The sequence below is a fragment of the Aegilops tauschii genome, chromosome 5 (assembly GCF_002575655.3).
Source record: "Aegilops tauschii subsp. strangulata cultivar AL8/78 chromosome 5, Aet v6.0, whole genome shotgun sequence".
In the NCBI taxonomy this organism is placed as follows: domain Eukaryota; kingdom Viridiplantae; phylum Streptophyta; class Magnoliopsida; order Poales; family Poaceae; genus Aegilops; species Aegilops tauschii.
In genome coordinates this window covers 503,711,776-503,725,732 of record NC_053039.3, presented here as the reverse complement: position 1 = coordinate 503,725,732, position 13,957 = coordinate 503,711,776, and the positions used below count along the sequence as shown (strand labels likewise).

The window sequence follows — 13,957 nt, the reverse complement described above, 5'->3', positions numbered from 1 at the left end:
CGTCGATCATACGATACAAACTGTTCGAATACCAAAGTTCGGAACAAAGCAAAGCAAATCATAGTTCAACAAACCGGACATGACAAAATGAATTCAATTTCCAAGTGTGACGGATGGCCTCGGATCACTGGCTGGGCGCCTGCTCAGAGCGGAATGCGTCCTGCTCCATGCAGAATGTGTCCTGCTCGTCCTGCTCCGCCTGCATCCGGGCTGCCTACTCCAACTGCATCCGAGCCGCAGCCGCCCTCGCCGCCTCGTAGTCCCTCCGGTCGTTGATCTCCTTCTTCTTGTTCGCAAGCCACTTCTTCGCATGCTCATCCAAGACAGTCTCGTCCGCCAACATGATCTTCCCATCTTCCGCGTCCCGTGCGAGTTGCAACCTCTCCTTCTCAAGCTCTATGTGACCAAATGTCTTGGCCTTCTCAAGCTCCCATTTTGATCGCCGAAACTACTTCACGGGCGACATGTGCTTGCACGATCCTGGGCCGATGCCTAATCCAACGACTTCGTGTACATTAGCGTTTTGAATGGATGGTGCGATATGGAGTGTCGTGCTGAAATCGTCCGTCAATCGTCATCTGTGTAGCATTGCTCTTTGATCGCTGCTTGTTGCTTCTCCGACTCGATCTTCTCCCTCTCAATTTCCAGCTTCTTCTCCGCCCTTTTCCTTGGGTGCGGTGGGAGGAGGAAGGGTTTGGTGGATTTGCTGCAATTTAGAGTGAGTTCAGGCTGTCAGGTCCAACGTGGCGGGCATGCCCGGGTGTCCCCATATTTGGGCTGGATATGAGGGTGTCGGTCAACCCGGGTGTTTGAGGGCCGTTTGAGAGGCCCGTCCAAGTCAACAAATCATGACCGGGCGGCCCGCCTTGCCGTATGAGGAGGGTTTGAGAGGTCCGATTGTAGATGCTCTTACACAATGAAAAATAAAACCTATCCTAGACCAACCACCAAGCGCACCCCAAGTAACAGAGGGGGATGTGAGTGACCCAAGCAATAAAAACATTACGAGACCAATGCTAACAGATTATCCAGTCACACAGCAATACAGCTCGAACGTTTACGCTTTTAATTCCCTTTCAAAGTTGACTTAATGCTATTTGTCATACTGTCATACTGAGGATATGCTTTTTTCCCATGGTATACAAACTAAAAGTATCACATAGCATGTTCCTCGGCCACACGACATTGTTGTACCCTCCAGTTGCATCATTGATAACAAAACTGTATACTTGCCACTAGTACCAATCTAACATGATTAATCATAAGACTAAAACCATATCTTTTAAGTTATAGATGCATGGACTGGACAAAACATGAAAGCCCGCAGGGGGGTGACCGTGCTTTGATCACTTGGTTGAGACAACAACATCGTCGACGACTGACTTGACTGGCCACAGGCGTAGTAGCCTCCTTCGCTCGGCATGGGATGCCCGGTTACCGCATTCCACTTCTAGGTTTTGAGCTTGAGATAGACTCGATGATCCTGTACATCCACCGGTCAAGCATTCCTGTACCACGAAGGCAGAAAAGTCGATGTCAATTAGAAGAACGTTAAACCGTAGAAAATAAATTACTGCTTGTTCATGTAAGATGCAGATCGTCGTGTGTGCAATTCGGAAAATCATACGACAGAAGTATTACTGAAGCCAATCCTAACACCAGCATAAGATAAAAAGCAAAATCTTGTAGTGCTGGATGCAAACCTGTCATTGCAAATGTACCCCCAAGAACTGCACAAAGGCGAGTTATGAAATGTAGGAAGTTCCGTCTTTCTTCTCTGATGGTGACTGTGATTGGTGAGAGATCATACAGGAAGTAAACGGCTGCAAAAGGAAAACAGATTAGACCTAAAACCAGATGAGCATTCCATACTTCGAGAGCAAGATGGGGAGGGGTTACCTGGCCAGGACCTATCAGTTGGGCGAATGGGAACAAAATACTCTGTTACGGAAAACTGATTTGTTGGCAACACTCCCTTTGAGAGGTATCTGTACTCGGTTGGAACAACCTGCATATCAATCAAATTTGAATAACAGATGGCAACATTGTCTCCCACGAAAAGCAACTGATTGCAGAGAATATCAAGTGTTAGATTTCCATCTGGGGTGCAGATGATGTTTCGTTGATCTGGTGTACAAATCAGATCCAGTCAACCAACTTCATATAGGTTGTCACGAATGCTTATGACTTCGCGTATAAAGGATATTTGTACAATTTTATTTCATGGATATTCTCTTCGGCAGGGGCCTTATTTATTATTTCCCCTAAATGTTGCAACTACAAGCGGCTGTCTGAACATTATTAACAACAATGGGGAAACTACTGAATGAATGGCTACTAACCTTGATATAGTATTTGAATGTCCCACTTGTGTCATGCAGTATCCTTGAAGTATCATCAAGTGGATTATGAATTCCAGGGTATTCTGGACCAAAGGACAGTCGATGGATAACATGGCTAACATTGACATGGCTTGACCCATCAAAAATCTGCATGCACCAGATGAATAAAAATCATCTATAGGAAATGATCAGCTGGAAACTGAAGGACGGTGCAATGAAAAGTTTCAAGAATATATACAGAAAGCACAGGGAGAGCCCTCTCAGCACCAAGACTTAAGAGAAGAAAACAAAGACCGCGTGTGAACATTTTAAAGATCAAAATGAACAACAATGATTTGTTTCATTAGAAGAAATCACTTACATAAAGAAATGTAAACAGACCTCAAAGAAAATCGATCCATTCCAACTTATCATCAGAATATGCCAATGAAAGGCCCATGGGAAATACCATATGATGCCATGCCACCATAGGCAGATAATTAGCTACAGATATATAATAATATTTCCTTTGTCATTCCAATCACATCCATTCTGGTGTGCCTGAAACCGGTTTTGGTTATTCTCCGGCCAATTCATCCTACATTCCTCTCTTATCATCTTTTTAAATAGCACACAATAAGACCCCTTAAGACGTCCATTTTACAAATACTGAACCAAGCTGGCAAAATTACCATGAGATTGAGAACGCCCTGTTTCAGTGATTTCTGTAGGGATTTAGATGCCTAATTCCCTATACGACTATACCTAGCCACAGCTCGGATATATGCTCAACTAAAAACTTTAAATGATACCTTATGAAGAAAATGTAAGTAATTGTCTCAGTTTCATACATTACGAATTAGCTAGTTTCCTAAAAGCTTAAATACTTCACAACAGAAAATTATACAGTTTGAAGAACAGCACTAAAGTATCTGCAGTTTTAGATGAATAACCTGATTTGCAACAAAAATATTTAAACCATGCACCGATATATGGAAGTTGCCAGCAACCCTCTGCACGTCCAAAGCACCATACACCTGTGAAGTTTGAAGCCATAAACTCATTAAAAACACCAGAATATACTTGATGACCACAGCACTAATATCATTAGTAAAATGACTAATACTGCTGGAGAAAAAACTTACTCGGCATCCTTCGCCATTTTCCATTGCAAGTTTGACACTCTTAATCATTTTATCTGCATCTTCGTTGAAGGTGTGCTCGGGCTTCTTTTCTACATCATGCTCATGGCCATGGTCTGATTTAAACTTTAATGCATCAGCATATTACATGCAGAAGAACTAAACACCAATATAATCTTACAACAAGCCAATTTTCCAGAAGGAAAAAAGAACAACAGATACCACATTGAGAACGAAATAAAACCCAGGAAGTACTTATTCCATAATCTATGAAAGCAATTAGCTTTGTGATTTTATGAATGAACAAAGAAGTAAGCCGACAAGCTGCAACTACTAAATACAGGACTCAGTTGACTGCTCATTTTGGCCTTGTCTGGAACTATGTCTGATGCCCTAGTTCTACCAATGCTAACCTGAGAGAAAGATCATTGCAGCAATCATTTCTCTATTCGTTGGTACATCTTTGATCTTTCCAGTACATGGTCATGTGTACAGTATAGCGGCAAAGCCCAGAACTATACAGAGATACTAATATTCCCATGTGTGGGTTTATTCCAGCACGCATCGAATATTCTAGGCTTCTAGTTAAAGCATGTCTTGGCAACAAATAAAATTTCTAACTACACAACATGTTCGTCCATCAAATTAATCAATGTTGTTATATTGACATTTTTTCATCATAAACAAGACTGGTGAGCGATAATCCATTCTTCCATTTCAATTATATACTTTAGTGACCTAAAAAGTCTTATATTTCTTTACAGAGGTAGTACTTCCAAAGGATAATAACTATAACAGAAAATAACGATTAGTATGCAGCCACGGTTTCTATATAGTGAGGAAAAAGGATGCATAATATGGATTGAAAAGGAGACTCTTTTGTATGACAACTTAGTACTAGTGCTACGTTTGGTTTTCCTTTTATAGAGGAAACAGAATATACCATGATCATGAGTTCCATGCTCCTTTTCAACTAGATCAGACAAGTACTCAGTACCAATGATGTGGCCATACTTATCCAAACGAAGCTGCATACAACAGAAAAGGAGGATGCAAAGTATAATTAGACATGACAGACATATACTGAATAGTTAAAAAATGCACCATTTAAAGAAACTACAATGCAACTTTACTGACAAAATATATTTGGAAGTATGAAGAACATTGTCAGCACAAGAGCAAGACATGAACCACAGCTTAAAGTGCATGTTCCCTGCAACCTACACTAACCTAGGAAAACAACTGGCCAAAATAAGCTAGCGTATGGGCCTGCTTCACGGATGGTAGGAAACCAGGAATGTGCATTTACATAATGTTTCTCAATCACAAGCAATAGAGATAATTATTAATTATTACTGCAGCTAGTGTCATAGTAGAGCATACATGCATATGCATCCGATACCATATTGAATTGCATACACTGAAATTAACAAACTTTTGATATCAGATGGTACCTTCCAGATATTTGTATGCAAGTCAACCTCATGTTTGCCGGACATGTCGATTGCATCCACACTCAAGACTGCATGACAACAGAAGATGGTGAAATAAATATCAAAAAGCATGAACCTTAAGCAAAGGGATGTCCAAATGGAACCTTGTGCAAAAACTGATACTGGATATATTTAATCAATAACTGACCTTCACATGGTAAAGATGGAAATGATACATTTATATGAATTGGTAGAGTTTCTCCTCGTTTCAGATCTACAGACATCTGCAGACATTGAAAAGAAAAACTTGAGACAGGTCCATGATCTTAATGCTGGCAGCCAAAACAAGGCAAATAAAGCTATCAAGTTCAAATGAGTTTTCCATGATATGAAAATAACAACTAGCAAATATTTACAGCTAACAGATTACCAAAAGGGCAAAATATTTTATATAACTGTAGTTGATTGGTTCGATTCATAGGCATCCTTTTGCCATCATGCAAATTCCTTGGCCAGATTGGTTTCTATGTCGAAGTTAATAAACTTAAACAGCAGAAATTTCTATCATTTACAGGCATATTCCCAACACAAACTATAACCATAACGTTGGGGAAGAATGAACAGAACAGCATAGACATGCTGCATATGCTAGTAATACTACAAGAAAAGGTCAACAAGAACGAAACTTACCTGATGCATCGTATAGGTTGTAAGGTAAAACGTGAGCTCATGCGCGAAAAGTGTAACCATAACAATCAGCCCAAGAATCGTCACTGCAAACATACCAACGATGACACGAATTAAACATAAATCTCCAAAAACACAAGCATCCATTAGCAGAGAACAACAGTTCACGAAGCAGCATAGTCTATGTACCTATAGCACCCGAGTAAGTCTTCTTCAGCAGGTGATCTTCGGCGTGCGGGAACGCATTGAAGTTCTTCAGAGACGGTATCCTCCCCATCTTTGCAGCTGCGGCACAAAGGAATACCAACCTCAGTCAGACGCCACAGCAAGCGGCAGCACAAAATCTAGCGGAAGACTCTAGATTTGACGGGAATTCTCCATTAACAAGCGCTCCTAGTCCTAAGAAGAAGGCGATTCTTCAAGTATGCAACAGACCAGCACGAAATTCTCCCCTACGAAGCGTCCGGCGGAGAGGCCCCGGCGACTCCGCCGCGAAGCGCGAGGGGAAGAGGCGAGCTCCGTCGGATTCGAGCCGGCCGTGACGGCAACCCTCCCCCAGATCGGACGGAAGGTACGGGCGGGCGAGATGAGTTGCTCACCGGGAAGGGGGGCCGGAAGGGAGTGAGGCGCTAGCAGATGCGGCGGTGGCTCTGGATCTCGCGGCGATCTCGTCGCCTTAGGACACCGTGCCGATGCCGGAGGCGGAGGCGGAGGCGGAGCAGGTCGGAGATACCAGAACCGAAACCCAACGACCCGAGACTAGTATCTTCTCCGCGTGCCAGGTAGGACCCGTCCCGTCGGCCGGCCGGCCCAGCCCAGCCCTAGATCCAGGCCCGTAGGCCCATCTTGAGAAGCAAATCGGGCTCTGTTGCTGGCCAGCCCACCAGGCCGCTTGGCATCGCCACCGGCCGCTCATCGATTGCATTCCGCAGTTGGACGACGGCAGCACACTCTGCTTCTCACTGACGCCGCCGGCCACGCCTCTCCCCCTCCGAGCGCCGCCCTGCTCGCCGCCGCCGCCGCCGCCGCCTACGAGCTGCGGCTCCTGCCCCCACTGCGCGCTGCAGGTACGCCACGCTGTTTTACCCCCGGCGACTTTATCCTCGTCCTAGATCCGCCTCCACTCCCGTCGTCCCCGGCTCTCGCTGTAATTGTGATTGGATATCTCCAGAGCTCGCGCGGACGGGTTCGGCGCGATGGGGGACGACGGGGCGGAAGGGGAGGCGCCGCGCTGCGTCGGCTGCGGCCGGCGCGTGAGGACGCTCTTCGTGCAGTACTCCCCGGGCAACATCCGTTTGATGAAATGCGTAAGAGCCCAGCCCACTCCCGCCGCATCGTCTGCGTCACCATTTGGCTTATCCGAGCAAGCTCGTTTTAACCCTGGATGCTGTTCGTGTGTAGGATGTCTGCAAGGCTGTCGCCGATCCCTACATCGAGTGTGAATTCATGGTATGGTATGGTATGATGATCAATGATGCATGGGTTTAAACTGTTGCCATATGTGTGATTTGACCGTAGGGGTGCAAGTGGCGCGCCGCTTACGCCTGCTTTGTAGTCCTAAATCGGCCAAATCGGTTGCAACTTTAGTGTGATGGAGACATGGAGTTAGTTCACTTTATGCTGGCTGGTCGATTTGGCGGGCTTATGCGGGTGCGCCGCTTGCACCTTATTCGACCGTTTGTCTGTGTCCGGGGCACCTATTTATTGCATGCCTGATGCGCTGTGTGGCCTTAACGCTTACTCTTCTTTCACCACTGTAGATTATCTTGATCGATCTGATTCTACACAAGACCAGGGCTTACCGGCATCTACTGTTCAATAAGCTGCACATTGGTTCATCTCTTGACAAGGTTGGAACCATAAGATACCATGCAACCTCACGCAAATGCTGTTCCACCTTTTCAAACTCCCTAACGCCGACTCAGCTTGTAAAACGTTCTTCGCCACTTTTTTTTTTGCTGAGCTTTTAATAATAACGCTCTAAGCATGCAGAGCAGTTAATTTATAGATGTGATGCTTTTTGTTGCTACCATGATCATTGGAGTTAAAATATACAATTTACTCAGTGTGTACTCTATCTAAATATGGAAGCTGAATTGCTGTGGATGCTCCTCTTTTGCATTAATAACACAAGTACTTCATTTGCCATATCTACTTTTATTCAAGCAACAAAGGCTGATAACAATTAGCAATTTAGCATCATCAATACTTTCCTAGTTTTACAATTTACTCAATACTTGCTATGAGTCCTGATGCTTGAGAACTTGAAGTTTCATCTGTCCTGGATCTGCTCCTCCTTTGCATTAACATCACAAGTACTTCATTTGCCATATCTACTTTACTCGTTTTACTCAAGCAATAAAGGGCGATAACAATTACAATTTAGCATCATCAATACTTTCCTAGTTTCACGATTTACCCACTACTTCCTATGAGTCCCAATGCTTCAGAATTTGAAGTTTCATCTGTCCTAGATCTGCCTTCCATTTTTCTTGTTCATATTGTGCCTGTATCATATGACACCTTCAGTCTTTTATGCCTTGGCAGTCCATCCAACAAGAGCATATATAAGCTGATGACATGGAAAATATAGCTATCTATTCATAATTCGTTTAAGTTCAGACTGCATTTTGGCACTCATGTTGTAATATTTTCTGACTTTGTATACTTTTTCCTTACTCATAAGTCATAATATGTTGCTTTTTGCCTTCAACAATTATTTAGTGGCTAAGTCCAAATATTCCTTTTCTCTTATGTGCCTGGTTGCGGTTTTGTTTTGCAGGGAATACTGTGCCAGTTCATTCTGATGCATATCGTTCTTGATGCTTGTATCCATTTTCATTTATAATTTTTTTATTTTAATTCTGGTAGTTTCCAACATTCAACCTAAGCTGCCCATAACTATGTAGTCAGAATATCAGTTTCAAAAAACAACAAAGCTGATGGGGATTCGTCCAGGAGCACATTGTCCACAATTTGCAATTGCAGCGAGGTGATTAAAGTTGACTGCATTCAGATAACAAATGTTTCCACTTCTCGTCACCTAAGCAGTGTATTGGGTGGCCTGCCTTTCTTCAGGTTCTGGGTGATGCATTGTTAGGGAACATCATATTTACGGCCATGTTACTCCTGGGAGTACGATATATCCTCAAATTTTCTTTTGACATTACAAGGTATCGTTGTATGCTTGTATCCTTTTTAAAAGAAAATATCTGAATACCTCTGAAGTAGTATTTTTCAGTTCTCATAATAAAATTATCGTTCCTAGTAAGTACACCTGTTGTTATCTCATTCTGTGTGAAGTGTTGTCAATGTACTCCCTCGGTACTAAAATATAAGACGTTTTTGCAGTTCTTTGAACTGCAAAAATGATATTTTGGTACAGAGGTAGTTATCCAGTAGGAATTCTGTAGTAGTATATTTCTATCTTCGAAGAGGATGAGATAATATACGAGTTTACTGTCGGGGCCTCCCCTACAGTTTTCCTATGATAAAAAGAGGGTTAAATCATGTCATAGTTCTACATCTGTGTGTTATACTTGGCTCACTGTTGCATTCTCCATTACTCAGGTATCGACAGATTCTGTTAGCCATCATCATTTCAAGCTATTTCAAGTTATTTCTTCTGACAATGATGGTATAGAAGAATCTTATGTCGACAATTTCCTGTGAATGTATTTATCAAATATTTTCTTTCTAGCTGATTACCGAATTTGCAGGTTTGGGAGTTTCCATCATCTGCTATATTCATTGTCGAAGCATTTGTTCTCTCATCAAATGTTGTAGCCCTGAGAGGTAAGCACTGCTTATTTCTGTCATGAGTTTTTTTACCCTTCTATGTGTATTTTCTTAGTCCTCATAATTTCTAGCTGTTAGGTTTCTTCCACATCAATAAGAATACAAGATTCATGGTTGTTGAGCACAAATCAACTTATAAATAAACATATAGTTATGCCATGGCCCTGTATGGCATCGACTGGTAATAAGTAGCCGTGGCAGTATTTGAACATTTATAAGATGGTTGTGTGAAAGAAGCATCTATGTGGTGACCATCTCCTGCGACTGGACCAGACAGATGCCCCAGGCTCTGCAGCACATGATTGAGTTGTGTCACATTCTCATTGTATCCTACAGAATTGATTGGTAGATCTAGGCCTCGGCTTGATCATGCCCAACTTCTAGAATTTCCCAAAGCGTCACCTTCAATGCAGAGCGCCTGTCAATACATTCCTCGGTATATGGGCACGCAGGTGTTCTACATCTGTTGGTTTGCCCTAGCTTTCAATACTGAATGTGTCGAAAGACGACGGATTGTGCTGAAACTGAAACTGGTTAATTTCCTTTCATTGTTTGTAGTTGAGATTTCTTCCCATGCCTACTGTATAAAACTGAAAAGGACCCGAACCAACTTTCTTTTCTAACCGATCACAATGCTGTGAAACCTGAGCATCCCTGCTGTTTTTTCAGTGGTGACGCGGTTCCCAAAAGCCCACTGCGTTGGTGTCTGCTTCATGGCGCACGCGGCAAAGCACTTGACGGAACGGTGGCTCATGTGGACACCATGAACATGAATTCATCAAGACTTGCCGCCATCTTACTCCAAGGTAGGTAGCCTCCAGATTTACCCTGTTTCACTCCATCTAGGCATACTGTGCAGCGTTTGTGATCTCGCTCCTATCGCAGCGGATGTACTCATTTCTGACGATCTGATTGACCGTCCTTTCAGTGTTCGTGCAGAGTCGATCTGGACCACGCCGGAACTGGAGAGCGGGGAGCTGTCCTGCTGGCCTCTGTACTGAGACGCCACAGGTTGAGCGATCGTCTCCGGTGAGCGTACGCCTGAGAGAGTGAAGAGGCAGGCGGTCTGGGGAGATGGGCTGTCCCTTTCGCCTACTTATGGCCCAAGTAGGAGTAGGTATTTGCCCTGTCCGTTCACGCCCGGAAGTGCGTCAGCCGACAGGGCCTCTCTACCTTGCGACCACACGTGCAAAACGCACAACTCCAGTGTCTGTATGTTTGCATGTCTCCGTTCTTTTTCAGTCTGGTTTTATTTACACCCGTTGTGGAAAAGAAAAAAAGAGCTTCCGGGTCGACGCGACGCACTTCCGCAGAGTTCCTGAGCCTTTTCCAGCAACAAAATTTGGTTTCTGGGTTTCCACGGGTTACTTTCTCTACTGACGTATGTGCGTTCGTATAGTTGCTTACGGTGCGTTTGGTAGGCTGCATACAGCCCAATCAGGTGTGCGTTCGTATAGTTGCTTACGGTGCGTTTGGTAGGCTGCATACAGCCTAATCAGGGCCGAGCAGGATGAATTTGGGCCGTTTGGTTGCCTGCAGGCCGGCTTGGCTCGCATCTGCACGGACCTTAAAGCACCCCTTAGCCTGGCTTGCAGGGAAAGCTCGAATCGGTCGTTTCCAACGAGCCAGACTGAGTGGGGCAGAAAACGAAGACGCGGCATATGGCGCGGTGCAGGAGGATGCGGGCGGAGATGGCGGGAGGGGAAAATCAGCCGAGGCGTGGTGGCGCCAAATATACCCTCACCACCCAATTTCCTCACTTGCCTCTAGCCGTAGGACAAACCCTCTGTTGTTGGTACCGGTGGCGGCGGCGGCAACTCTGATCTGCGGCTGGGACGGCGGCGGCGACTGAGATCTGCGGTTGCCACACTCCCCTGCAACGGCAAGAGGCGGCAAGCGCACTCCCCGGCGGCAGCAACTGCTTCTCCCTTTCTTCTTCGTCTCCGTCCAGCCCTCCTCGTCTCCGCCATGTCTCCAACGACCTCGAAGCTGGTAAGCTACCCCCCTCCACCTCTTCTGTTATGTGTTAGGTCGTTCGATAGGAGTGTTTAGGGTCGGTAGCGCCATCGCTGACCGCATCATGGATGTCGCTTAGGTTGTGGATGAATAGGCGAAGCTTCTGGTTCAGGCAGCGCTGATAGCTGTGGTACAGGCCTGGATCCTGTTGGTTTATAAGAGAGTTGTTCGTTGGAATGAGAGACCTCGCATCCGTAAGGTCCGATGTTGATCCGGGATCAAGAGAGGATAGCGAATCTAACTACATCAGATGCTGGTTTTTGGCCTGCATTTGCTCAACCAGGCCCAACTGAGACAAGTATGCAAAATGCGCTAAAACAGAGATGTGAACCAAACGTTTCCGTGGATGCATATGTATTTTTGAGTCGAGCGTCCAGGGTCAATGCATATGTATATTTGAGTCGAGTGTTGTGGGTAGGAGACGGCGGTATCTGGTATGTCTGTCGGCACATTGCCGTTTTTATGCGCACGCCGTTGACAAGCAAGCACTGTACACTCTCTTTTTGTGCCCTGCTCATAGCTTTGGAAGGCTTACCGTACGGCTTTGGAAGGGAACTCTTGATGAGCCAGCACTGTACATGAACGAACGCACGCACGCACGCCATCGATCTACATCGGCGCCATGAAGGCGGTGAATCCCAGTGCCACTGGCACAGCGGCAGCAGCAGCGTCGCCATGGCTGAGGCCACGCGCGCGTGTCCATCCGCACGGCCGAGCCGGGGCTCGGTGTCGCCGTTTTCGCCTGTCGTTTCTGGTCGAGAAGATTGATTCCCGTGAAGCGATGGCTTACTGGAACTCAGCTTAGCCTTATCTGGCCTTCTCCTCCATTGACTGATTTTTGCTCGCGAGCGTCTAGGCGGTTGATCAGTCAGTCTCTTCGTCCACGCTCGCTTTCGCCTTTGATTCGTCCTTGACAGGCCGACCGATGCTTGATTGATTGTCCTCTGAGGCTCTGACCCTACTTGGCTCCATCAAATGAACTAGGATTTCTAAAAGTGCTGTGATTTTTTTAAATAAAAAAATTGGTATCCCTCGAGTTTCATCCACCCAGGCATCGGCGTACACCCAGAGAACTAATGTAGATGCGACCGGGAGTACCGTCTGTCTGCAGCCACTCGACGAGCTGTCCTAAGATATTTCGTGGAAGAGCTAAGATCATGTACAGCCGGACTCCTCAAATCATCCTTTGTACGTCCGCGGACACGTCCGGTCAGTGATCGGACAAGAGAGAAGAAAAAACGTGATCCAACCGGACTCCTCATATCATCCCTACACGTCTGGGCTGTCCGCGAATCCTTATATCCATCTCAAATATGGGAAGGATATGAGGGCTCGCGGACGTCCCCGGGGACGCCCGGACATTCCGTCACGTAGGACACGGTCCCATCCCGGACCACCTTTTCTCGTTCTTATTCATTCTTTTATTTCTCTCTCTTCATCTCCATCAATCACGTGCAAGTTATCGGGCATATGACACAGAAAATGAGGAGTATGGCTGCGCGGACGGATAAATAGGGGCTCAAATCGGACACGTCTGATCACTGTCCGGGCGCGTCCGCGGGCATTTAAGGGGTCATATTTGCTATGTCCGGCTGTAGATGCTCTGTTGTGGTCTACCCCATCGGCTCTTTGTCCCCTCTTTTCCCTGTTCCGCCGCGTCCCTGCCTTCCTTCCCCCGACACCTCTACCAGATGATATATTCCAAGCTGCTTCCAACGCACCTGCACTTTGCGTCTCCTTTGCTACGCTCCATACTTTTATCGACCATGGTTGCGATCGCTCCACACTTTTTATCATGGTCAAACTATTCCGCTTTAAACTAACCTTTCCGCCTTACCCCGACACCTCTCCCCCAATTGTCCGCCCCTTAGCGGTGGCGGTTAGCGTAAGTTACGGAGAGGCGATCTCAGGGCGATCACGGTCGCGCTAGGGTTCCTGCCCGTGGTCGACGTCTCCTGCCGATCTTGCACCGTCCCTCGTTCTCTGTGGGGATTGGAGGAACACCACAACAACCGAACCATCCCAATCCACCATAAGCCTTCCGCGAGCTAGGGATCGTGGTCGTACACCAAGGTCATACCCTAGGGTTCTGGTCCTATTCGGAGATCGGAGGGGGTTAGGAGTGATGGAGGATGTGGAGGGGCTGATGCGGGGTTTGAAGCTGTCGGCGGCGGAGAGGAGGGTACTCAAGATCGGGGAAGCAGAGAAGGAGAAGAATGGTGGATGGGCAGAGGAGGATCCGCAGGCGGTGGGGAAGCTATTCTCAGAGAAACCGGTGCATGCAGGAGTAATAGGTCAAACGCTGGGGAAGATCTGGTGCCCGATCAAAGGTCTGGAGTGCAAGGAGTTGGAGACAAACATTTTCTTGTTCACGTTCCGGCAGGCATCTGTTTGGCGGCGAGCTTTGGAGGAGGGGCCATGGTGGTTTGACAAGGAATTGTTGGTAATGGAGGAGTTTGATCTGGACAAAACGGTGGATGAGTACGAGTTTAAGCTAATCCCGATGTGGATCCGTGTCCTAGGTCTACCACTGGGCCAAATGAATAGATCTACGGGAGAA

General features: G+C 46.0%; 2 protein-coding genes across 5 annotated transcripts; one reads left to right on the top strand and one right to left on the bottom strand.

The window, feature by feature from the left end:
* Window positions 1-1,043: 1,043 nt before the first annotated feature.
* LOC109740463 (uncharacterized) lies at window positions 1,044-6,329 on the bottom strand. Of its 2 annotated transcripts, none has more exons than XM_020299609.3 (12): window positions 6,019-6,329; window positions 5,773-5,868; window positions 5,587-5,669; window positions 5,105-5,180; window positions 4,918-4,985; window positions 4,407-4,491; window positions 3,467-3,579; window positions 3,275-3,358; window positions 2,343-2,489; window positions 1,900-2,008; window positions 1,704-1,823; window positions 1,044-1,508 (listed from the first exon to the last, which is right to left on the bottom strand). In XM_020299609.3, the coding sequence occupies exons 2-12, from the start codon at window positions 5,858-5,860 to the stop codon at window positions 1,435-1,437; spliced, it is 1,047 nt and encodes a 348-aa protein (XP_020155198.1). In that variant the 5' UTR covers window positions 5,861-5,868; window positions 6,019-6,329; the 3' UTR covers window positions 1,044-1,434. The 2 variants fall into 2 exon arrangements, with proteins under 2 accessions (XP_020155198.1, XP_020155142.1); XM_020299553.3 differs by having other exon boundaries at window positions 6,183-6,325.
* Window positions 6,330-6,504: 175 nt separating this feature from the next.
* Window positions 6,505-10,695, top strand: LOC109740612 (protein ARV 2). 3 transcript variants are annotated; one of them, XM_020299766.4, is made up of 11 exons: window positions 6,505-6,650; window positions 6,755-6,890; window positions 6,985-7,032; window positions 7,344-7,433; window positions 8,366-8,411; window positions 8,493-8,575; window positions 8,662-8,756; window positions 9,154-9,220; window positions 9,303-9,378; window positions 10,051-10,187; window positions 10,321-10,695. In XM_020299766.4, the coding sequence occupies exons 2-10, from the start codon at window positions 6,780-6,782 to the stop codon at window positions 10,146-10,148; spliced, it is 714 nt and encodes a 237-aa protein (XP_020155355.1). In that variant the 5' UTR covers window positions 6,505-6,650; window positions 6,755-6,779; the 3' UTR covers window positions 10,149-10,187; window positions 10,321-10,695. The 3 variants fall into 3 exon arrangements, with proteins under 3 accessions (XP_020155355.1, XP_020155289.1, XP_020155593.1); XM_020299700.4 differs by having other exon boundaries at window positions 10,310-10,695; XM_020300004.4 differs by having other exon boundaries at window positions 6,512-6,650; window positions 6,985-7,233; window positions 10,310-10,695.
* The last annotated feature ends 3,262 nt before the right edge of the window (window positions 10,696-13,957 follow it).